The following is a 23,907-nucleotide window of genomic DNA, read 5'->3' as shown; positions in this document are numbered from 1 at the left end:
AACCATGTGGAAACAAAGTGAAATGAACAACTGTATCTTCCTCTGCCACGAGGAATTGGAAAATGTGGTGACGTGAGCAAAAAATGAAATGTCAGGCAAACGCTAGAGATAAATATATTCTTTAATACTAACGTCGCTGCACAGCAAAATCTCCAGTGTTAAATTAACACTGGAGAGTGTCTATATGGGTCCACACTGTTATATGTTTAAAAGTAACCTAGTCAGTTTTGAAGATTAACAAAGACTAACACTGAGCAGTGCTGATTTTCTAACACTGGAATATTTCTAACATTTTGAGTTATTTTCCAGAGTTAGAAAATCAGCACTGCTCAGTGTTAGCCATTGTTAATCTTCAAAACTGACTAGGTGTGTGAAAGAGGATGGTTTTCTGGATCTGCATTTTAGAATCATCCTCACTATCTGAGATTTGAAGTGAAATTTGTCTCAGCTTGGCAAATATTAACGTCCCAAAATCTCAAACCAAACAGAAGATCTCTGTGAAGGTTCTCAGTGATCCAGGTCATCGTAGTCTAAGGAGCTTGGAAAGAAAAGCGTCTGGACTTCTTTAAGTTGCTTGAAGACGTTTCACCTCTCATCCGAGAAGCTTCTTCAGTTCTAACTGGTGGAGAGTCCCAGATTTAAACCCAGTGTTAGTTTCCCCCCAAAGAGGACCATCAGGGGGTCCTTTGTCCCTCTTTGGGGGGAAACTCCCACTGGGTTTGAAATACAGTGTACCCCTTTGGCCTCTACAATTCTCCTGTGGGAGCGGTTGGCGTCATTGCTTTCCTAACACTGTACAACACACATATAACGTATATTTAGCCACCCTGATGTTTCTGGTTGTTATTTTAGTTCATTTATTGTCATCATTGTGCCTGTTTTTGTTAGATAAATGTGTAGTATGTGTGTGCCACAAATGTGTTGTAGGCGCCGTTAACGCTGAATATATAATTCTGGCTAGCTTGGAAGTTGTGATGGGCTGAGCTAACCCCCCCTGTTTGTATTTGGCTGCAGGAGCTGGAGCGAGTAAGTTAATGACTTGGACGTCTTTCTTTCCTTTACCTTTCTTTGTCAGGCACGCAAGAACACACGGTTACAATAGCAAGGGTTCGATTTATTCTATTTAAATATTTTCTTTCACTTTTTGTTCTGCTTAGTTTCATTTTAGCGTCTGTGATTTGAAGGCATGTAGGTTTGGTTTTCGTTAGTTTCAGTCTTTTTATTGTCGTGCGGAAAGATCTAAGCAGCTGACTCAGTCTTAGACGTCCAAACTCTCAATAAACATGTCAATCAAAGCCTTATCAGAAACGTGAAAAATGTTAGATATAAGATTAAAATGTTTTACCTAAAACTACGAATATTTCCTCTTTTATTTTATTTGAGCTAGTTTTCCAAGTTCACAAAATAGTTTCATTATTTTTCATTATTCTTTATGTTTTTTGTCACATACGATTTTAGCTTCGTTTAATTAACCTTGCGGAGGATGGAGAAAGCAAGAACTGCCGCCTTTCATCGATGACCTTTGATTTTTATTGGGTGGCCTATTTGTGAACTAACTTGCATAATTAGATTATTGGTTACATTTATGTATCTTTAGTTATTTTTTCCACATGTACCTGCTATTCTTCGTGCTAACGGCGGTGTGTCTCTTTAACTCGGGGCAGTTCGTGAAGCCGCGATACCAAACAGACCTTGTGCGCCTGCGCAGTTTGTACAACAAATCTTTCGGGCAGCGGAGGAGACGAACGGTCGCTAATGCGCATATTTGGGGACGAAAAAAGGTAAGTCGCAGCGATAGGCGTTGTGTTTGCAGCAACACGCGGTTTCGAGAAGCAGTGAAGCCCGTAGCGTTTGGCGGGACTCTCTCCCGGGAAGTCTTTGTTTGGATCCTGTGTTGATGGCCAGATTGAATTTAAAGGTGAAGGCTCCGTGAGCCCACTAATCGACCTGCCAGGACACTAACCCGCTCAGCCACACACCACCGAAGCTAACCTAACCCGATAGAGACCGTTAGCACAGCGCCGTGTCCCCGGTGGCTGTGTGGGGCGGAGGCGCTTTGTGATGGATGATTGTGCTGATGGTCATCTATTTTTGGATCCGTGCGGAGCGCTGGACGGCAGCCGCCATTGGTCGCTGTCACTTCAGCCACGGATGTCTCGTGGTCATGGCGTAACGACGCCCTTTACCGTGTCCCTGTTAGAAAACGTCGGTCTGTGTGAGAACAGCAGAGATGTGGTGTCTGAGAAGGAGCTTGGAAACCGTGCTGCTCGTCTTTAAGTAGGACCAAAGGAAGGGTGTAGCTGCTGAGGTGGAAGTTCTTGTTAACTGTCATCTTACTCCATCAGCAGGTTCAAACTGAAGCTTAATGCCTGTTTGCTTTTCTGCAGATAAACCCCCCCAAACAGACCCGCGGGAATCATGGGGAGTGGTAAGTTTACCCACAAGCAGAGACGGAAACACGGATTCCTCTTTTTCCTACTCTCGCTTGTTTTTCCTGTTCCATTGTGTTGATTTTCCTCATTGTCCATGCTACTAAACCACTGCAGTGCCCCCCCCTTGTTGACACAGTAACAATTCCCATTCTGTCCGGGGGGAAATTCCTGTTTGGATTTTGCTCTTTGTCCTTTTTTCTGCTTTTAAGCCTTTTGCTGGTCCCATTCCCGAAGTTATGAGTCAGACAGCCGTTACTTGTTAATTTGGGCATGTTGTGGCATCTGACTGTTTCCTTGGGGGAGTTTATGTTTATATTCTGGGTGTGAGAAACAGAGAGCCACCTTGTCTCTTCAAGTCCGTTCTTCCAGTTTCTTTTATTTGGCAGAGGGACGGATGCCTAAATCAAAGGAGCTTTTGTCTTTATGTAGAAATGTGGGCACTGACCAGCGCTCGGCTCGGCTGCCTTTGTTTCAGTCCCCACCTCGCTCCTCTCCCCATTTTCCTCATTATTCTTTTCCCAGCATCTCTTTCCTTTTTGCCGCCCTTTCAATGCCGTCTAAATTCCTCCCCCATGCTGTTCTGCTTGCTGACTCGCCCTCACTTTCCTGTCATCTTCATTCCTTTCCTGTCTCTGCTTGTTGATTAATGCATTTTTTTCTTTCCCCTACTCGCTCCTGTCTTTGCTTCCTCCCTCCTCCACTCGTTTCAGTGTTCCTGCCAGCAGAAGCGGCCCACTCGGTCCTGCGGAGGCTGCGCAGGGCCAACTTTTTTCTGGAGGAAATAAAGCAGGGTAACATCCAGAGGGAGTGTCGGGAGGAGACCTGCACCTATGAGGAGGCCCGGGAAGCTTTTGAGAACGAAGAGAAGACGGTGAGAGGATGAGGAGGCGTGTCGCATCACACAGTGCACATCAGAACTCCAACATGAACCACGCGTCGTTTTTCTTTAACAGGAAATCATTTCCCATTGGGGCACATTTGTGGAGTGCTGGAAATAAACAGCTTAAAGTTTTCCTGATTCTTATAGATGAGGACAAAATTATTAGCCCACCTATGAAATTTAAAGTCTTTCCCGGGTGCTTCTTCAACAGAGCATGTTTGTGCACAATAACAGAACTGTTTCAGATTAGTTTGACCGGGGTCAGTATTATTCGCCCTTCTGGAAAAATAGACCTTTTTATCGTGCCACCGCACAAAGCACTGCTGGGAAATGATGTGATTTAACTTGGTAATGCTCAGAGCTTCTAGAATCAGGATAAAACTGAAGGTTATTTTCCTATTTTCACTCAGTATAAAAACTTCAGCGAGGGTCTGAGCTATCAGTTGAGAAAGCATACAGAGTTTCCAGAGTAGAAAGCAGAGACGATGCTTATGTTTGGAGAGAGAAGTGAGAGGTGTACAACCAAAGAGCGCTGGCTCCACAGTGAAACACGGGGGTGGGAGTATTATGCCGTGGGAATGCTTCAGCCCACTTTAAACAGAGAGTCTCAGGATGGAAGGAATCGCGAAGAAAGAAGGAAATAATAATAATAATAATAATAATGGATACTTTATTGATCCCCATGGGGAAATTACTTGTTTTTCTCTGCATTTGACCCATTCACTCAGTGAAGCAGTGGGCAGCCCACTAAGCAGGCGCCCGGGGAGCAGTGTGTAGGGACGGTACCTTGCTCAGGGGTACCTCAGGGTAGCCGTTAAGTGGATTCGAACCGCCGACCTTCCGATCATGGGGCGATCATGGGGCGACCACTTTACCTACTGAGCTATCCCTTGAACTTGAAAGGAAGCTTTAGAAAGAAAACCTCAGGCAACCAGCAGCAAATCTGGGTCCTAATGTCTTCCAACACAACAACAACCCAAAACATGCCTGGTGAAGAACAGCTGGTCTGCACGGAGCCCTGACACCAGTGCCAGTCTGTGGGGGGGCCTGAAGATCTAGGCCAAGGTGATCAAGTCTGGAGGATCTTGGGAGATTCACTGAAGAAGACACGTGTTAGCATTGGGGAGCTAATCATTTTGACCCTGGTAGTAAAATAACATGATCATCCAAAAAACTAGGATGTTTGGATAATTGAAACTGCTCGCCCTTTTTAAAAGCACTTGGGAAACTTGAAACATGAAAACATGGCTTCCACTGCAGCTAAATCCCACAGGTCAGCATCACCGGTGGAGAGTAACCCACGCCAGCCGCTCTAACTACAAGTGATATTTTGTGGCGTTCATGTGTCCAGCAGTGAAATCCTGTGCCGAGAGCGGAACGAGGGTGTTTGTCAGAAAGTGATTGCGATCAGCAGGAAGAACAGCCCAGTGCAGCATTGTGTGGAGGCTGGAGCTAGGTCATGTGTGCGCTCACGTGGTCTCTTTTTGTTTGTTTGGGTGCTGTTGTCGGTTTCCTTGCGTTGCAGTAATGTGGATAAAAAGCGCTTGCAGTGGGGGGGGGTGCACGTTTGGGCTGTTTTATTGACAGTGTGGATGTTCTGTGTGCAGAGGCAGTTCTGGGAAGAATATGTGCGTGAAAGCAGTCCGCCTGGAGGCCTGGAGCCGGCGGTGGGCGGGATCCACTCGCTCTACCTGATTGTGCCGCTGCTGCTGGTCGTGGTCATCATCGCCGGCGTCGCAATCACTGTGTGGCGCTGCCACTCCCGCAAACGCTCACAGCGCAGCCCCAGCATGGGACTCTCGCATCACAACAACGTCTTGTCAGTGGTCTCTATGGACCACTGGGGGAGGGAATACCACGGTGACCAATCAGAACTCAGCATCCACAGCAGCCCAGCGTATCCAGGCTCAGAGTTTACGTCAGGGCGCGGAAGCGCCGGCGACCCGCCGCCATCTTACGAAGAGGCTGTGGGCCACACGGACGTCCAAATAGAGACTGAGCCGCCCCCACAGTATGAGGACATAGTCAACAGCAGTTCTGTTAGTGTCAGTGGGGGCCAAGGGAAGTGAACGTGTTTTTAACCAGCAGCCTAACAAAAGCCCTAACACACACTAAGACTTATTGTTTAGCAGTGCTACTGCTGTGGTTTCACCAGCCCCCCCTGCAATCCAACACACACGACAGAAACACTAATAACTGTTTGGTCAGTGGACTAATGCAATCATCAGTGCTGGAACAGAAGTTGCACTAACCGTTGAAGGAACGAGTGATGGTGCAATACCACGCTGCTGCTTCTCCTCACGCTGTGTCACAGCTACAGATTCACAAACAGGGTTTGTATCACAGGTGTGAGACCAATGCTTTAGTGGCGCTCGGTACCGACTGATGCCAGTTTGAGACCCGAGTGGGCGGCGTCACATCATTTGTTTTTCATCTTTGAATACGTCCTTGTCAAAAATACTTCATCCACAAGTTTGTGGTTGTACATTTGCCGTGTGTGACTCGATCATAAGTGAACATAATGCAGACTTTTGAGAAAGGACATTATTCACCAGCCGGTCTCTCGTGGTGGGCCGGGAGCCTGCATGTGGCTCCAATGAGGGTTTTACCTGTAAACAGTAAACAGATGTCAAGGCATAATATATATTTTTTTATTTAACCAGGAAGATCCCACTGAGATTAAAAACCTCTTTTTCAAGGGAAACCTGGCCAAGATAGGCAGCAGCAGGTGTCTCCCAGTTACAGAAATGACTCAGTTAATATGCCTTTAAACCATGAGGTGACACGCCAAACCAAAGCATTGGTCCATCTTTAGTAAACACAAAGGGTTAAGGGAAGGAGGGCAGTTCTGCGTCATTACCTGCTTATATTTCGGTAACGCCTGTAGTTCATGCTGTCCTCGTGAGGTTAGAGGTGTCTCCGTACTGTCTAATTTGATTTAATGGTCAGGACTCACTGGCCCATGAACACCAGTGGGGCCTCTGACAGCTGCTTTAACTGTGGAACGCCCTCCTTCCCAAACGGACCTCCTGGATGTGAAGCTGCAGCTGTGCTACAGTTACTGACTTGCACATAAATGTGGGGCAGAAAGCAGCAGAGACGGGTTGTCAGGGGAAGCTTCTGTATTTACAGTCACCGTGGATAAAGTCTATGTTTAGCATGAGTAATGTATCTATGTAACTGTGTATCTGTGTGCAAACATTACGGGGAGGCATTTTTTAAAGCTTAAAGGCCAGTGACTGCACCGGTGCTGATGTAACCGTAGTACAGTCGGTTGTGAATAATGAAGGGGCGAAGCTCAGAATGAGCTGTTTCATGGAAAGTAGGACAGTCTGTTTCACGTTTGCTGTGTCACTCAGCAGTAACAATGACGTTGTAATCCTCAGAGTGCTCGGTCTATATGAAACGCTGCTGCTGCTGCATACACTCTAAAGCCAAATATGTCGTCACTAATGCTGATCACTGTCACGCAGCAGAGCACTGAACGTTTGCAGCGTGACCTTTGAGCCTCAGCACTCGCTGCGACACTGAGCTGACTCGTGCTGGTAGAGGTAGCAATTTTGGTTCGGCCACTTGTTGTACTGTTACTTAACCGAACCCTGTTTTTACAAAGCCTTATCGAGGAAAAACACGTTACATAACACTAAAAGGAAGGAGCTTGTTATAAATCTTTCACTTGTGCAAAAGCTTGAATTAATTTGTAATAAAATATTTAAAACTCGCTGCATGAATCTTTCAGCGTCTCGAGAACATGTTCAGTTTGTTTGGGTGAGCACTTGTTGCCCCCCCGCACTGTTACCATCATCACTCACAAAGGGACAAATTATTCATCGCCTGGTGGTTTTCCAGGCGCTCACAAAGTGAGATTCTTACCAAGGATACAGATGTATCCAGTGTGAGCTTCACTTTATTTTAAAGGAACAGAAGAAACTAGAAAAAGACAGATTGTTGTTTCCACCTGGCCTGTGACTCACATTCGTCCTCTGTGGGTCAGAGATCGTTTACTGCTGTTCAAACAAACCATAAAGTGATTCATTAACCACAAATCAAAGACCAGCACAAAGTGAATGGGCCTCAGCAGAGAGTGGCGAATATCCATTTATTCATTTTGTGGCAGAAACAGTCATTGTGGACATTGAAACCAGCTTCTATTAACATTAGATGGCAGAGCTGACACAGTGGCTCAGTTTGTCCTTTTCAGGTGTTTGTTGAAAGCGAGCAGAGGACGGCTTTAACAGCTTTGAGCAGAGCGAGCCACATTTAGCTGGTCATAGAACAAAACACACACGTTTAAAGGAGCACAACGGAAGTGCAGCTGACCTGAAAAGGAGGTCGCCCATTAAGTCACATTATTTGGTCTTGCAGTAAGCAATGGCACCAAGCTCATGAACTGAGTTTGACATTATTCAGGGTCCGTTTTACCACGGCTCGTTTGACAAAATGAAAAAGCTCTTCAGACATCTACAGCGCAGCTCCATATTATAAAAGCAGGGTTAAATGTTGCCCAGCTGGTCGATCAGCCAGCTTTATAAAATAGATGTTTTTGTCCATACTGACGTCCAAACCCGGGGGCGCTCCGGTCACACCCAGTCTTTGGGGTTTCGTAACGCATCCAGCATCTCAGCCTCCCGGGTGCCTTTGGCAGGCTCGTGCATGTACTCCCACCTGAGGATGACGAGTGATTCTGTTACCACGCGACGCGGGCAGCCTGCTGTTGACACAAGCGAGGTGCAAACAGTGCTTTGAAGAGGCAGCAGCTTACCTTGCGGTGAGTGGGAGGGACATGAGGATGCTCTCGATTCTTGAGCCGGGCGTGGCCAGGCCAAACTTCACTCCCCTGTCGTACACCAGGTTAAACTCCACATACCTGCAGAGCAACACATCCTCACTGTAGGCTCAAAACTTCCTGTTCATTGTTTAAGGTGATCAGGTGCTGTATGAAAACACATAAGAACAAACCAAGGCAGCCCATGCTCTGGGTTTACTTTCACAGGAATAATATTGTAATGCGTATTTATTCATTTTGTTTTCTTTGTTACTGTGACAGGTTTGTGGTAGAGATGGCACGATACCACTTTTTAATGTCCGATACCGATATCATAAATTTGGATATCTGCCGATACCGACATGAATCCGATAGTGTTTTAATCAGTACGACTGTTTTATTAATATCTTGCTGCATTTTGTACAAGTTCATACTCAAGTTTAAAAAAACAAACACTAAAGCTGTTCTGTTGAACCTGTGTGTAAAAACTATTTCATAGTTCAGCAACACTGATCAATCTAATAAACGTAAACCTGCTCCATCCTCCCTATTCTGGTATTTTAAAGAGTACTTAGCAGAAATATTAAGCAACCTGACTAATAGGGTTGAAAACGCCCCACAAAAAATAAATAACTAGGGAACCACCCCCACCCTCCGCTTCGTGATGCTTAATCGACGTAATCAACTTTCATTTCATGTGTGTAAAAGAAAATTCACAGAAATCAATTATTTTTCAAGAAATATTAAACAGATTCAACATCTTCCTTCAACAGATTTGCAGACTGCACAGATGGTACCTTCCCAAAGGAAAAAGTACTATAGCTTACTAGGGTATATTAGACTTAACAGTTACTACACTCAACAAAAATATAAACGCAACACCTTTGTTACTGCTCCCATTCCCCATGGGATGGACGTAGAGACCTAAAATTCATTCCAGATACACAATATAACCATCCCTCCCAAACAGTGGTCACAAATCAGTCCAAATGTGTGGTAGTGGGCACATCTGCTATATTGAGATAATCCATCCCACCTCACAGGTGTGCCACATCAGGATGCTGATCTGACATCATGAGTAGTGCACAGGTGTACCTCAGACTGCCCACAACAAAAGGCCACCCTGGAATGTGCAGTTTTTTGCGCTATTGGGGGTCTGGGGACCCAGAACCGGTCAGTATCTGGTGTGACCACCATTTGCCTCATGCAGTGCAACACATCGTCGCATGGAGTCTATCAGATTGTCAATTGTGGCCTGTGGAATGTTGGTCCACTCCACTTCAATGGCTGTGCGAGGTTGTTGGATATTCGTGGGAACTGGTACACGCTGTCGTATACGCCGGTCAAGCACATCCCGAACATGCTCAATGGGTGACATGTCCGGTGAGTATGCTGGCCATGCAAGAACTGGGACATTCTCAGCTGCCATCTGCCCTGAACAATGTGAACCATGATTCATCCGTGAAGCGCACACCTCTCCAACGTGCCAGACGCCATCGGATGTGAGCATTTGCCCACACAAGTCTGTTACGGCGACGAGCTGGAGTCAGGTCAAGACCCCGATGAGGACGACGGGCATGCAGTTGAGCGTCCCTGAGACGGTTTCTGACAGTTTGTGCAGAAATTGTTTGGTTGTGCAAACCAATTGTTCCAGCAGCTGTCTGGGTGGCTGGTCTCAGACGATCTTGGAGGTGAACCTGCTGGATGTGGAGGTCCTGGGCTGGTGTGGTTACACGAGGTCTGCGGTTGTGAGGCCGGTTGGATGTGCTGCCATATTCTCTGAAACGCCTGTGGAGACGGCTTATGGTTGAGAAATGAACATTCAATGCACGGGCGACAGATCTGGTTGACATTCCTGCTGTCAGCATGCCAATTGCACGCTCCCTCATTGCTTGTGGCATCTGTGGCATTTTGCTGTGAGACAAAACTGCACATTCCAGGGTGGCCTTTTGTTGTGGGCAGTCTGAGGTACACCTGTGCACTACTCATGATGTCAGATCAGCATCCTGATGTGGCACACCGGTGAGGTGGGATGGATTATCTCAATATAGCAGATGTGCCCACTACCACACATTTGGACTGATTTGTGACCACTGTTTGGGAGGGATGGTTATATTGTGTATCTGGAATGAATTTTAGGTCTCTACGTCCATCCCATGGGGAATGGGAGCAAAAACAAAAGTGTTGCGTTTATATTTTTGTTGAGTGTGTATACAGTAATGGACTTCTATACATCAGATTAAAACTTTGGGTGTAAGATTCAGATAATTTTTTTATTAAAAGCTCGACATTTTAAATGAGAATAAGAAAGAAAAGTATGTCTTTGTGCCCCCTTTTCCCTGTTCATGCCCTATCGGCCCCCCTGGCTAAACTTTGCTAGATCCGCCCCTTTGCTTTACTTCTCTGGGATAACTTCCTCGGAGATGAAATGCCGGGTTGGTAGCGAGGCAGCAAATGCTGAACCAGACTGCCGACAGGCCTCGCACGCCACAGCCGCTCTGTCACGTGACGCATACTGCCCCGACGTGCGAAAGTTATGAGCTGAATTACGTCATGTCACAAGTTTTGTGAGGTGCTTTCTGTATGTGCCAACACATACCACACTGAGCTAATCTGAACAGTCTAATCACTCTACTGGTTTCCAGCTTGCTATGTACTTCCCTCTCAAACTCGCCCTTTAAGTCAGTCTCTGTGTTGTTAGCGACTCCCTGCCAGGATCCACTCCAGCTTCAGACCACACTGCAGTCATTAAGTAGCTCAATCACACAAGTGAAGGAAGACTAAACCTGAGACTGGCAGTCACTGCAAGTGTGTGGCCTGAAAAACAGGACGGACTGACTTGGATCAGCTGGTCTGTGAACCCTTTATAATTTTGTGTTTATTTGAGCTCAAATATTCTTAAAGGAAAATCTGAATAAAAATAATATCAAACTTTGATGTTTTACTTGTTGTAGAAAATGAGCAAAGGTGCAAAAATAAGTGAAGCTTTGTTTCGGTGTCTAGTGTGGATCCCTCCTGCAGCAGTAACTGTAACTAAAGCTTTGTGTCGATCCGACCTGTAGCTTCTTCCTCTGCAAAGCACAGCATCACCTCTGGGACGTCTGCGTTTCCTTGCATGACGTGCTCACTGCAGGTTCTTCTGCAACATTTCTGCGTGTCAGGACGCTCACTCTGACTTCAAAACGGTCCCTTTAGTCTTCTTCGACTCCTCTATGATACAAAGACTTGTGTGTTTAAGGTCACTGTGTTGATGTGTGAATTTTATTATTTGTGCAAAATCCAAGACGAGCATGAACAGCTCTTTGTTGAAGACCTCAGAAGTCTTGTTTGTAGACTTCCACAAAGATCTGAAAATCAAACTGATCAGATGGGTTCTCTCTTATTTACCGTTTGGTGCTACTCACCGACCTCGTCGAACCTGCTGCCAGTCCTTCTCCTCATCAGAAAAAGAGTCATTGAGATGTTTGTACACGATGGGCAGATAGCAGGGCACCACCGTGCGGGCGCAGCTCTTGACGAAGCTGAACACTTCCTCCTGATTCGGGGAGTCCAGGTCGTCAAAGAAGATTCCTCCTATACCGCGGGTCTCTCCTCTGTGGCGGACGTAGAAGTACCTGTCACACCTGGGCAACATGCAGTAACATATACTGAGACAGAAGCAGGGCCAAATAAATATCCAAATATATGACATACGACAAATGAAGTCTGAAAGACAGATTTGCCTGTATGTTGATATCAGTATTTATAATGACCGAGTAATGAAAATTTAGAAAGTAAAATAAAACGTTTAAAAAAAAGAGAAAATGTCCTCTCAACCACGTTATGAGCAGTGATGTTCCAGTTTGTCCACCAGAGGGAGCTCTGCAACTTCTCTGTTGCTTGGACCACCACAAACACACCAACTCAGCAGATTCAACAAAACAGCAGTAATATCTTAGTGAGGATTAAAAATAAATATGAATTGTGTTTATGTTCCATTTTTCCTGAGAGAAAAAGAATATCGGCCAATATATCAGACTTTTAAATCATCAAACGTCAGTATAGGTATCAAAGCTCCAAATGGGCTCTAAATGAATTAACAGCAAGTCGACTGAAAGCATGTCTGTAGAGACAGTAAACTGTGCTACATTTAGTGGATGAGAGGGGTGCCAATCGTCTCTGTAACAGGAAAGGCATATTTATGAAAACATCACATTATTCCTTAAATGTAAAACCTCATACAGCAAACATCAGATAAACCACACCCATCATTTCCCACTGAAGTCAATCCCTGACTAACGTCTTGCTTCAACGGTTTTTCTGCAACTGCAGATTTTAGGCAAAGACTTCCTCTTATCATAACTCCACAGTGGGGATACACCCAGTGCAAATCCACACACAGCGTACGTGCTGAAGGACGCACGTGCAAGTGCAGGGGACGAGCGTGGGGCTAACCAAACCGTACCATTTCTTAAAGTCGGGGTAGTGCTGTGGGTGGTGCTTGTCACAGGCCTCCTTCAGGGTTTTGTGGAAATGAAAGGCATCCTCCTTATCTATATACACCGGGGTCAGGTCTGTGCCTCCACCGAACCACCACTGCTTAGTGCCTAGAACAAGGAAGAAGGAAACAAGGGTTATCATTCACTCCACACTCAGCTGTGTCACTGACACTGAGAGCCAACTGCTGATGTGATGAAGGCCTAATGCTTACCATCTTCCTCCTCAATCTCAAAGTATCTGTAGTTGAAGTGCACAGTGGGAATATGGGGGTTTTTGGGGTGAATAACGGAGCTTACTCCCATGGCAACAAATGGCAGTTTACCTGGGAAAAATAAAGATACCAATATTAAAGTTTAAACCGCTGTGTTCAAGAACACAAATCGCAGTAGTCAAAACTCACCATCTTTCCCTTTGAGGACCTTTCCTCTGCTCCTCATCTGCTTCGCCGCCTCCTCTGTCAGGTTCCCAAACACCACCGACACATTAACACCCGCCTTCTCAAACACCTTTCCGTCCTGCATCACACAGCTGATGCCTCCACCACCTGACACAGACACAGTCTGTTTACTTTTGGTTCTTCTTTAAGCAAATATAATCATGTTACACTCTGTTACGCTGTACGTGGATATTTTATGTCAGGCAGAAGCGCCTCACCTTCCTTCCTCTTCCACCGGTCAACCCTGAACGTCCCACCGTCCACTTTCTCCAGGGCTTTGCAGAAGTCGGCCTGAGTCTCCATGATCAGCATCTCCATCTTCGTACGCATCTCGTCCTTGTTCCCCTGCAGCACACTAATGTCAGTCACCGGCGGAGACATGAAGCCCCGGCACCTCTGAAGAATGTCCGCTTCTTCCCCCGTCTCCTTTGCGGCTCGGGGGACCCTCGTTGCCATCTCTGCGCGCTGGAAGTGGTCAGTGTTAGCTAGAAACCCCGCTACGGCCGCCGCCGCTGTTACTGCTGCGGCTCCGCTGAGCGCCAGGGCTCCCCTCCTGGTATTCCCGGACCTGCCTGCGGTCCCATGGGACATGAACCTCACGCCGGTACCCCTCGAAAACCATCTCGTTCCCGGAAGCAAAGGCACTGACCGACTGTGAGTGGAGGCTAGCCGCGAAACGGACTCTCCGGCACTAGCGAGCCCCTTTAACGGAGAAGTTAAACATCGTCTCGCGGCGCTGTGAGCCGTTTTGTTCACCGAGTAAAAGACGATGGTGGCCATCTGTGGACAAGACACGATTCTCTGTCCGTGTGTCCGGCCTGTCACTGTGTTCTCACCACCAACTTAAAACTGTGTCAGAAGTTTCACCTACGTGATATCAGGCATGTCTTAGATGAAGGGGCGTGGTTTGTCAAAGGAGATAAACGCAACATGGGAAATGTCGTTCTCCATTATCGCGGTGCGGGGCTCAGAATGATGCATGCCTACACAAAACTCCAAGACCCAGAGTTCAGTGCGCCACACAAACGTTGCATTCAAAGACTTCAAAGACTTCTCTGTTTGGGGAGGCATTTAAGGACCTCTGTTTCTCATACGATTGTTCATAACATTGATTGATTTTTTAGACTTCTGCGGGAAATCTTCGTCTTAACTTCGACGACGTAACCGGAAACCCCATTTAACCCTAACGCTGCAACCTCCTACAGCTTTCAGGTCATTGCGGGCTACATGTTACATATCCTGGGAGGTGCACATCCGGTTACATGGAAGTTTATCGGGGAGCGTTAAAAGGAGTTTGTGCTTACTTCATAAGTTATGACTTAGAATTGCAGCAGAAGTGTAAATCAGGCATTACTCTTTATCAGTGAGTCGAAATATAAAACAAGCTGATTCCCTAGCTTGGGGTGTCAAACATAGGGCCCAAGGGCCAGAATAGGCCCACCACAAACTCCAGTATGGCCCACTGGATGTCTTTGGAAAATGTGATGGGAGGCAGTTTGGACTTCTAACTGTACTTTCATAAGTTTAACAGCTTTTTCTACTGACAAACACCACCATGGCCATTCAAACTACACCAAAGTAATTAAGAAAAAGATGGGGAAAAAAAAATTTTTGGACCATCTACTATAGAAATATTTATATATATTTATAATTATTTCTTTATTTTAAAAGTGGATGCTTCTGAAAATTAGCAAAAACTTTGTGTTTAATAATTACAGCACCACCTGGCCAATGAGCTACCAGAACTTTCTGTAATTGAGTAATTTCTTACAATTTAAGCCCAGAGAGCCATGCTGATAGCATCATTTGTTTATCGTGTGCAAAAAAGACATATTGTTCAAATAGCACTTCTTTTTCTTATATTAGGATAAATGCAGGAATAAATGTGTTGTTAAACATTTTCACACTGACAGAAGTTTCACTGCTCCTACAAACATAAGATCAAACTGATTTAAAACTATTACAAATCTCTGCTCTGGATCCCCGCTTTTCTTATCAAGAAAAAGAAAAAAGTATAACAAGTAATGATTAAATTTTTTTCATCCATCTAAACTGGTTTGATCGTCCTGGCATTGTGCGTACAGACTCCCTATCATATCTTCTTCTTCAGTATTTTTTAATTATAACGTGTCTGGTTTTACACAACATTTCTGGATGTAAAATCCCCAGGCTCTATGGCTTCCCTTCTTATACATTTTTATCATTATCTGTAACAACGAAAGAGTTTCGGATTAGTGTAAAGTTTGTGTTCAGGGTTTTGACACACTGAGCTGCACTGTTGGAGGTGGTCAGTTCTGTGGAGCTTCAGTGTTTCTCCGCACTTAAAGAAGAGGCAGTTGGGAGTAAACGGGAAAAGAAAGGGTCTGACAGTGACACAGGAAAGGTAGAAAGGTAATAAAGAGGGTGGGGGCAATAAAGAAAAAACAGGGGTTATGAGGAGGTGGACAGATAAGAGGTAAAGAGATGGGATGGATGAAGGCTGGGGTAGATGGAAAAATGTTAGGGGAAGGGTGGAGACAAGGCAGAGGCATGGGGAAGATAAAGGAAGGTAATAAATAAAATAAAATACATATTCAAAGTGGGAATACGGTGATGACGACGATTATGATTAAAATATAGTCATACAGGGTGTAACAGTAACAGAGAGATAAACATATCTGTATTTATAAATGACATACTGGGTAATGATGTATAAATGATGAATTAAACACTTACTAATACCTTACTAATGCTTAATACTGTGACATTATTATTAAGTATATATATCCAGTTGCTAGCTTGATAAAATCGAGCTCTCTTGCTGCAAAGAGGCAGAAACTTGTACCCACGTAGTGTGCACTGTTGCTGATTCTAATCATCCACGAGTGTTTTTTTTATTGACTCATACATAAAGAAATACGAAATTTACTTTTGAAAAGTAAACACATCATATAATGTGTTCGTTTTTATAAAGTCCTGAATCATTCACCAGCATCTGCAGCATTGCTGCCACAACACTTCCTGCTGAAGGCTCCTTTCAGTTGTTTCATTTTTGAGAAACATCTTTGCAAAGGTTCACCCTTTAATCACAAGGCTTGTTATAAACAAATGAGAGCATGCAAAAGTATAACTTCCAAGTTTTTTAAACTACTTTGGGGTGAAAGTCTAGAGTTACTTACTTTAACCTGTGCTAACCATTTACACTGATGTGTTGTACACATACTTCTTATCAGAGAGGTGGTTGGAGATAAATGACTTCCTTGTAAATTTTCTCTTTTCTCTGCCCTCTTGACACTTTTTAATCTTTCATCTGTTGCCTGATTTTGTTTTACTTGCCTGCCTTTTTTATTCTTTAATAAAACCCAAACTTAAATAAAAAAAATGTCACGACGTATAAAATGCAAATAAAAACGTAATGCAAAGACTCGCGAATCTCACAAACCCAAGTTTTATTCAGAACATAACACAGAAAACATATCAGTGTTTAAACTCTTCGTATTCTGGTTTTGTTTACATTTTACACGTCGTCCTGACATTTTTGGAATTGGTTTGTTTTTTTATTCTCACCGTAGATAAAGAGGCAATTTTCTAAGTGCAGCCTATCCGGGCTCAAATGTGCGCTTTAGTTTTGTTTAGTCATAAAAATGTGCAATAATGGAAAGACTCGCACAAAAGGACCCAGTTTATCTATAGTGCTTTAAATTTAATCGACCTCAGCCTGGAGGAACAGATAACTCATTTAATAACTTTACTTTATTAAATATTTACGGTCTTTTAACACCCCCTGGCTTTTCCCTCATGTTTACGCTGTGTTCATGGAGATTTTCTTTTTTGTGAATGCGTTTAGCAGGTGGCGTGCGCATGCGCATGTGTAAAGCGTGTTGCTGGTCTCTATGACGACGTGTCTATTAAACCTTTTAGGGGCCGTGGAGAGGCTTGAAGCAGATTATGTGCACAGGTGTTGCTCCACAGGCCGGCGGGGACTACGCAGGCCAGTTAGACGGTCGATTTGTTGTTTTACTGAAACAGGAAGAGCTGCTGCTGGTGAGTTTAACATCACTGTTGTCACATTTTACACTGCTGCTTTAAAACCGATCGATGTAATCCGACTGGGTCCAGTCTGCTCTCAGCCTGCCCTCTATACGCTATAAAGCGATTGAAACAAATAAAGTAAAAGCTAAAGACGACTCGACTCTGTTTCTGTGTTTTAAGCTGCCTGGTGGAAGCGGCTGTGACCCAAACACACATGCACTGAATCAAAAGCGCGTATAAATCTATAGATGTTAGCAAGTGAGGGATATTATATAGGTATTAAAGCCAAAAAGAATTGTAGATTTTGACAGCTATTCAACTTTGATCTAATACATGAGATGGGCACAAAGCCCTGCTACAGATTTATACCTAACATATAAATGAACCCACTTAAAAGTGGCTGTGATGGAGTTTTTACCATAACATGGCAAATACAGGTGCTCACAAACGCTGCAACACAGAAATATATTTCTTTTGGATTGTCTGTTGTTAGTTTTCTTAAAGCACAGGCCCGCTGTGAATAACGCCGGTCTGCCTCTATGTGCTGATCTTTGCATTATTCTTTATACTTAATGTTAACGAGCTGTTAGTGGTGCCCAGGTCGTTGGACATCAGCCATCATTGGCTGGATGTCATGTTCCTACACTTGGGTAAATAAGGTTATCTGTGCTGATATGTACCTCCTTTGTTTTCTGACCTTTACTGTTATATTTCGGCATAAAATAAACAGCACATATTATAGAGGGACACTGGATTTATTCAGGTTTCTGTGTGATCACCACAAATAATGTATTTAATGAGGAAGACTATGATTATGCACTTTTTGTCTCATGTATTAAGCACCAGTCAAGAAATCATCCAACCTGTTGGTGGCAGCCTCTCTGTGATTAAACACTACAAGAGAAACCCGAGAACACAACCAGCAGATAAAAACAATATAACAACACAATCCACACAAATGCAGCATCATAAACAGCAGGTCAGATACTAAGATTTAAATCAAGGGAAATTTAAGCCTCAAGTTTGAGAACAATGCACGTTTTACTCTACAGGAAAGATGCTCACCGTGTAATCCCAGATGTATCCTGCAGGGTGTTTTCTGCACTGTGATCTGTACTTATTAGACTTCAATGAATAATATAAAACAGCTACTTTTCTCTTGAAGCCAAGTCACCCTCTCACAGAAAACAGTGAGCAGAAAATAATCATCAGTGATTTTAAACCTGAGGTGTGGTTGGGCTGCACAGGTGATCTCCACGGTCTACAGCGATGATCGCATCGTCACTGTGCTGTCTGAGGCTTGACTTCACTTTCTTTGGGTGCTACAGTGTGAGTGTGTGCAGGGAGAAAAACTTTTATAAGCATTATGTCACATCCTTCCGTCCCCTCTTTCAGTTCGGTGGTAGATGATGAGCGAAACAGTTTGCACAAAGACTCAGGAGGAGTACGAGGACGACTTTGAGAAAGATCTGGACTGGCTGATCAGTGAGGAAGGCCGGAGCGGGGACCAGGTAGGTCTGACATTACATCTCCTGCATCTCGTCTTTCTAATCTTTCTTTCCTTTTTAGCATGCAGTATATATCTGAATGCTGCTCTACTTGCTGCAGGCTGAATGAGGTGTGTATACCTGAGCCTGCTCTGTGAAAGTGTGACAGCGAGCAGTGTTGAGTTACCAGACCTGGCACACCGAGTTTGGATGTGAAACCTATGCTGCTGAAATGCAGCGGCATACTTTCACTGTTCCACTGCTGGATGTAATATTGATGAGCAAAATAAAACATACCTGTTATCTGTTGCTCAGTATTGATGTTGCACCTTCATTTATATGCAGACTTAATTAATGCATGCAAAGTACGTCTGTCTTATCCCCCACAGGGCTCTGACTATGAGGACATAGAGGCAGACATTGACAAAGAACTGGAGGAGGGTGAGAAACGACAGGGAATGAAAGGAAAGGAGAATAACTACAAGGAAACAAAGCGAGACAACAAAACAGAGCAACTGGAAGAAGATGAAGAGAGGTGGCCATCTCCCATGGAACCATTGGAGTATGACTCAGACAGGGACAGTCCCAGTAAGTCATCACCTACAGCCCCACCTCCTCCAGGGATGGATGACCAAACAGACGAGGAGAAGAAGTACATCCTCGAGAAGATCCAGCAGGCTAACCGGGAGCTGCAGGATCAGGAAGTGCCAGATATGACACGACGGAGGCGGTTGCATTTTAAAGAGACATTGGTGGACCTGGTGGTGCCTCCGCTGCAGTTTGAGAGAGATGGCAGCAGCGATGAAGTAAAGGGGAAAAATGGGAGCAAGGAAAGAGCTGAGGATGCACCGGCAGATACTGAAGTGTCGGGAAAGCTGTCCGAGCTAAAGATTTCACCTCGCAATGAAAGCAGGAGTTCTGAAGGAGGTTCTGGCAGGGCTGGGGAGAGCAGCGAGGGAGGCCAGGGGATGAAGGAGGGCAGAGTCCTTGTGGAGAAGGACGGGAAGTTTGACCTGGTCAGCCTAAAAGAGGTGGAGAGTCAAGCCCTTTTCCCTCCTTTAGCGAACAACTTCAGTGACAGTTCACGCTCCTCGCCTCGTGTTCAGGAGCAAAATGTAAACTCTGTTAAGATCCACAGTTCCTCCTCTTCTCCTCGCCTTCGGGCTGCCTCCTTCTTGTTTCCACAGGCAATAGATCACCTTCGGGCCCCCAGACCTCCAGCACAACCAAAGAGCAGGCCTAGCTCAGCCAGCCAGAGTCAGAGAGGCAGTCAGAGGAAAAGCAGCAAGAGGCGGGTGCAGTCTGCCACGGAGACACCCAGCCAGGCCACGTACACCCTGACCCCACAGCAGAAAGAGCAGCTGCAGAAGATCCAGGAGAGGAAGCAGAGGCTGGCCAGAGAGGTAGGAAATGCAGCGAATTAGGTCATTTCAAAAAAAGGTCTGGCTATGGTTGCTACATTTCTTCACAGTTATTATGTTTCTCAGGCAGAACAGAGGAGGCGTGAGGAAGAAGAGCTGAAGAGGCAGGAGAACGAGCTGGCCTTCAAAGCCTGGCTGATGAGGAAGAAAGAGCAGCTTCAGGAGGAGAGAAGGATCCACAGAGCCCAGGAAATCGAGAGAATGAATTGTCAAGTATGGCCACACGGGGGCACAGTAAGCTCATAACACAGTCGCTACACGAGGACCACTTTTCCCCCCAACACTTTCCGTGTCTTAAACTTGGATGCAATACAAAGAAAGTGTCTGGTAAAAGTGACCCGACTGAGGATGGTAATACGCTGCTTCTGCGTCCCCCGTTAGAGAGACTCCAACCCGGACCCGGAGGAGGCCTTCAGGTCATGGCTTCAGAGGAAGCAGGAGCAGCAGCACAAGGAGAGGCAGCTGGTGGAGTTCAAGAGGCTGGAGGAGGACAGTGGGTACCTGTTACACAGCCGTGAGGAGTGCGACGAGGCTTTCAAACTGTACGTCTGCTTTTAAACTTCGTAACCTGCAGAAAGTTTCATATGATGACTTCCTGGCACACGTAAGAGTAGAGACAATCACGTCTGTCACCGCTTGTTTCTGCTCTAAGGTGAAGTTAAAGATTTACAGGTTGAATTTTGGTTCGTTGATTTATATCCTGTCAGGAGTAAAGTTACATTTAGACAATATTAATAATAAAAAGCAGGCTAATGATGCAGCCCTCATCTGGCTACAAAGGGCAAATATTCTGAAAGCGTGCTGGAAGTATCAGCTGACTGACAGATACCTTTTTCCTCCCTCAGGTGGCTGAAGCGAAAGCGGACGGAGAAGCGAGCGGAGCAGCAGGCGGCCCGAGAGCACTCCCGCAGGCTGGTGTTAGAGGAGCGGCGTGCGCGGCGCATGAGGGACTTGATGTGCACCGCCAGTGAAAGCAAACCGTTCAGAGTCACTGAACAGCTGGCCTACCGCTTCTGAGCCGAACCAACCCGGCACGCCGACCAAAGCCACATGTTACCTTTAATCAGGGTCCCCACAAACTCAAACTAAGGACTCGGGCTCGTTACAGAAAGCAGGTATAAACTCCCAAGTTTGTTAAACACGAGATGAGCGAAATCCAGGTTATTTGTTCCAGAAAGAGGGTTAACTGAAACTCTGACTCCGCCCGACACACTGTTTCATTTCCTCATTGATAGGGTTAATATCAAAGTGTGTAGCAGAATGCATTAACATGCACATGAAACCCCAGGTTTAGTTTAGTGGTGCATTTAACACGAGTGCTTTCAGAATCAACCAGCCTTGGATCATGGATGTGATCAGCACACACTGTAGATTTATTAACAACTCAAAATCTGTTGGCTACATGTTTGTAACATGCTGACTCTGTGGTCAGTAAGGCAGCTGTCTGCTAAATATCTCAGTGACACTTTTCTGTCCACCTCTTTTCTTTTTTACGATAAATATGACTCAGTCCACTGGATGGGTAGGTGGATGGATGGATGGATGGATGGATGGGTGGGTGGATGGATGGGTGGATGGGTGGGTGGAGGGATGGATGGGTGGGTGGATGGCTGGGAAGATGGATGGATGGATGGATGGGTAGATGGGTGGGTGGCTGGATGGATGAGTGGGTGGATGGATGGATGGGGGGATGGGTGGATGAATGGATTGGTGGGTGGGTGGGTGGGTGGATGGCTGTTTGGATGGATGGATGGGTAGATGGATGGATGGATGGGTGGATTCCCTGCTATGGTGAATCATGATCAGTTCTGATCAGCGGGAAGCACAAGCTCAGAGTTTACTGACCCTGGTTTCTGTAGCAGGGCCCTGGTGGAGTTTCTTGTTCGTCATTTTTGAGCTCGAGTACATTTGTAAAAGTACCACAGTGACCTCTCCTCTGTAAATAACTGAATAACAGGAAATACAGGTGTGGCATGGTTTGAGTAAATGCTTGCACAAGTTGTGAGTATGGGCGGAGCTCCTGACAAAGTGCTGCGATGTAATCCTGAATAAAAATGACCTTTTTCCTATCGTCTGTCTTTTCTCTGAGAGTTTGGTTACATAAATACGTTTTCTGATAAATAGTATTGTTAGTTGCTATACGTAATTACACACAAAACAATAGGGACACAAAACACGTGAAATATTTTTACTTTATAGGCATGTACACATACATGTGTTCTTCAGCATTTCAGAATTAAACAGTAAAACATTTTGAACCCACGTAGAAAAGCCAAGTTACTCTTATTTATTTTTCTTCTCCACCTGATCTCCAGTGCACGACTCGACCGTTCTGGACCAACCACACAAAGTAATAAAAGACCGTTATTCAACACGTATTCCTTGAAACAGGAATAATTGGCATCTTTTATGAAAAAAAGTTTCTTATATTAAATGTAGCCAGCAGCTGTCATTACAAGACAAACACAATGAAAAACCAAACACACTCTGTCCTCGTGTCAGTGAGCATCTTAGGCAGTGTTGTGCAGTGATTTATTACAACTAATGAACTAAACTGACTAAAGATGTTTCCCGTTTCACTTAAATATTCAACAAGACACTAATTATTCAGATGAGTCTCATTTTAGACTGAGAAAACAACAGTGCACCGCATATTTAAAAATATATTACAGTCATAGAAATACAAACTAATAAAAAGGGATAATGTGCTTAATATCATACTTGCCTGTACCATTTGTGAAGACACAAGTTAATATATGAACATACAGTGAAAATGTTGGTGTTTAAGTCTGTTGACCAAAGCAGTGAAACTTCACAGTTGAGTGAGATTACAGATACAAGCTGACGACATCGTGTCGCTCCAAACACACGGAGGCTGTGATTGGATCGAACGCCCAAGAACCAAAATGTAAACTCAAGGTTGAACGAGAAGCAGGAGGAAAAATCAAAATAACACAAAACGACATTGACCTTGCACTTCCAAAACAGTAGAAAAATAGAAATGTTCTGATCCAGAGGTCATTCAATAAATAACATATACAAGTGTTTGACTGAAGAAGGTGGCGCCATTCTGACGTTTCTACAACTCATCTTTGGGGTTGATGTTGAGACCTTGACCGAACACATGCTGCGTGTCCAGGGCCCGGACCACCTCGTCCGCCTGCAGTCGCTCCTGTAGCAGGAAACAGTTTGTCCAACACATTTATTAAACAGCACAAATTCGGTGAGATTTTTTTGTGTTTGTACATTTTTGGTTAAAACATTCTTCCTTTCCAAACGGTCCCAGTGATTTCTACCCGTATAACCAGTATCACACAGGATTACTTTTCATAATAAGTTGTTCTACTGTTGAGACTTTAATACAGCAGCATGTAATTAAGTACACAGTGATCACTGGCACATGACTCCTGCCTCTTAAGAGGTCCTGACATATCGACAGAACACCTGAACCTTTTCTTGATAGAACGACAACAAAGTGCACGAAACAAAGTGTCCAGCACTGAATCCTCTGACAGCGTCCTCCATTAGAAACTAAGGTAGTTTTTATTCTACCAACTGAGTAACAATGTGACACTGTTACAGTGTAACCAGTTACTTCTCTCAGTTTATTCTGCAAAGACGGTAACTAGACACTCCACCAGCAGATGTAGACAAAGAAGCTACGTTTTACCAGTTCTCTGTAGAGTGGGTTCAGGGTGAACCAGAGAGCCACAGCACACCTCTGTCCACTCGTAACGGCCTTCACGCCGTGTGGATTTTCCCCTCCTGATGAGAAACCTACCATTCTGCCACACTTTGGTTTCACTGATGCCTGAAGGGGACGACAGAAGGACAGATGTGAGGCTACGATGATCTTGTGATGTGAGCACAAAGCTGAAGATAAACAGTGACACTTAAAAATCATCAACTTCACACATTATTAGGATTTTAAAGTAAATATTATGTTCATGAGTTTTTGGGTTTCCAACGGTCCAGATCCTGCACACCATGCTGGGA

General features: G+C 44.8%; 4 protein-coding genes across 11 annotated transcripts in view; 2 read left to right on the top strand and 2 right to left on the bottom strand.

Annotated features, from left to right (window-relative positions):
- The first annotated feature begins 1,672 nt into the window (after positions 1-1,672).
- Positions 1,673-7,631, top strand: prrg1 (proline rich Gla (G-carboxyglutamic acid) 1). Of its 2 annotated transcripts, none has more exons than XM_085447236.1 (4): positions 1,673-1,781; positions 2,388-2,428; positions 3,143-3,303; positions 4,920-7,631. In XM_085447236.1, the coding sequence occupies exons 2-4, from the start codon at positions 2,419-2,421 to the stop codon at positions 5,379-5,381; spliced, it is 633 nt and encodes a 210-aa protein (XP_085303362.1). In that variant the 5' UTR covers positions 1,673-1,781; positions 2,388-2,418; the 3' UTR covers positions 5,382-7,631. The 2 variants fall into 2 exon arrangements, with proteins under 2 accessions (XP_085303362.1, XP_085303363.1); XM_085447237.1 differs by lacking the exon at positions 1,673-1,781 and adding an exon at positions 1,788-2,308.
- ccdc181 (coiled-coil domain containing 181) lies at positions 3,244-21,462 on the top strand. 4 transcript variants are annotated; one of them, XM_085447234.1, is made up of 7 exons: positions 16,444-17,015; positions 18,399-18,514; positions 18,880-19,521; positions 19,678-19,893; positions 19,978-20,145; positions 20,293-20,453; positions 20,757-21,462. In XM_085447234.1, the coding sequence occupies exons 2-7, from the start codon at positions 18,410-18,412 to the stop codon at positions 20,926-20,928; spliced, it is 1,464 nt and encodes a 487-aa protein (XP_085303360.1). In that variant the 5' UTR covers positions 16,444-17,015; positions 18,399-18,409; the 3' UTR covers positions 20,929-21,462. The 4 variants fall into 4 exon arrangements, with proteins under 4 accessions (XP_085303356.1, XP_085303360.1, XP_085303359.1 ...); XM_085447230.1 differs by lacking the exon at positions 16,444-17,015 and adding an exon at positions 3,244-3,303 and having other exon boundaries at positions 18,880-19,893; XM_085447233.1 differs by having other exon boundaries at positions 16,445-17,015; positions 18,880-19,893; positions 19,978-20,124.
- On the bottom strand, positions 7,393-13,913 carry cpox (coproporphyrinogen oxidase). The gene is made up of 7 exons (XM_085447235.1): positions 13,211-13,913; positions 12,957-13,100; positions 12,768-12,878; positions 12,522-12,663; positions 11,482-11,700; positions 8,075-8,179; positions 7,393-7,977 (listed from the first exon to the last, which is right to left on the bottom strand). Exons 1-7 carry the CDS (start codon positions 13,770-13,772, stop codon positions 7,893-7,895), a joined length of 1,368 nt encoding a protein of 455 aa, XP_085303361.1. The 5' UTR covers positions 13,773-13,913; the 3' UTR covers positions 7,393-7,892.
- A 623-nt stretch (positions 21,463-22,085) lies between the features above and the next one.
- p3h2 (prolyl 3-hydroxylase 2) overlaps positions 22,086-23,907 on the bottom strand; it is a 48,958-nt gene continuing 47,136 nt past the window's right edge. For all 4 annotated transcript variants that reach the window (XM_085449411.1, XM_085449412.1, XM_085449413.1 and 1 more), the window contains 2 exons: positions 23,582-23,722; positions 22,086-23,083 (listed from right to left, as the gene is read on the bottom strand). In XM_085449411.1, the coding sequence (XP_085305537.1) occupies positions 22,991-23,083; positions 23,582-23,722 (234 nt within the window). In that variant the 3' untranslated portion in view covers positions 22,086-22,990. The remainder of the gene's footprint in view (positions 23,084-23,581; positions 23,723-23,907) is intronic.

Source organism: Copadichromis virginalis, linkage group LG23 (assembly GCF_057382275.1).
Source record: "Copadichromis virginalis isolate Kocher_CV1m ecotype Utaka linkage group LG23, C_Virginalis_male_GT1.1, whole genome shotgun sequence".
Classification (NCBI taxonomy): Eukaryota; Metazoa; Chordata; class Actinopteri; order Cichliformes; family Cichlidae; genus Copadichromis; species Copadichromis virginalis.
This window is presented reverse-complemented; position numbering and strand designations above follow the sequence as displayed.

Excerpts from the sequence above, each read along its gene's own strand:
- ccdc181 (XM_085447230.1), top strand. The coding sequence starts at position 18,410 with ATGATGAGCGAAACAGTTTGCACAAAGACTCAGGAGGAGTACGAGGAC. Across the intron at positions 18,515-18,879 it reads AAGGCCGGAGCGGGGACCAG|GGCTCTGACTATGAGGACAT; the intron begins GTAGGTCTGACA and ends TATCCCCCACAG. Across the intron at positions 19,894-19,977 it reads AGCAGAGGCTGGCCAGAGAG|GCAGAACAGAGGAGGCGTGA; the intron begins GTAGGAAATGCA and ends TATGTTTCTCAG.
- prrg1 (XM_085447236.1), top strand. Across the intron at positions 3,304-4,919 it reads TTGAGAACGAAGAGAAGACG|AGGCAGTTCTGGGAAGAATA; the intron begins GTGAGAGGATGA and ends TTCTGTGTGCAG.
- cpox (XM_085447235.1), bottom strand. The coding sequence starts at position 13,772 with ATGGCCACCATCGTCTTTTACTCGGTGAACAAAACGGCTCACAGCGCC. Across the intron at positions 11,701-12,521 it reads TACCCCGACTTTAAGAAATG|GTGTGACAGGTACTTCTACG; the intron begins GTACGGTTTGGT and ends CATGTTGCCCAG. Across the intron at positions 8,180-11,481 it reads CAGCAGGTTCGACGAGGTCG|GTATGTGGAGTTTAACCTGG; the intron begins GTGAGTAGCACC and ends GTTGCTCTGCAG.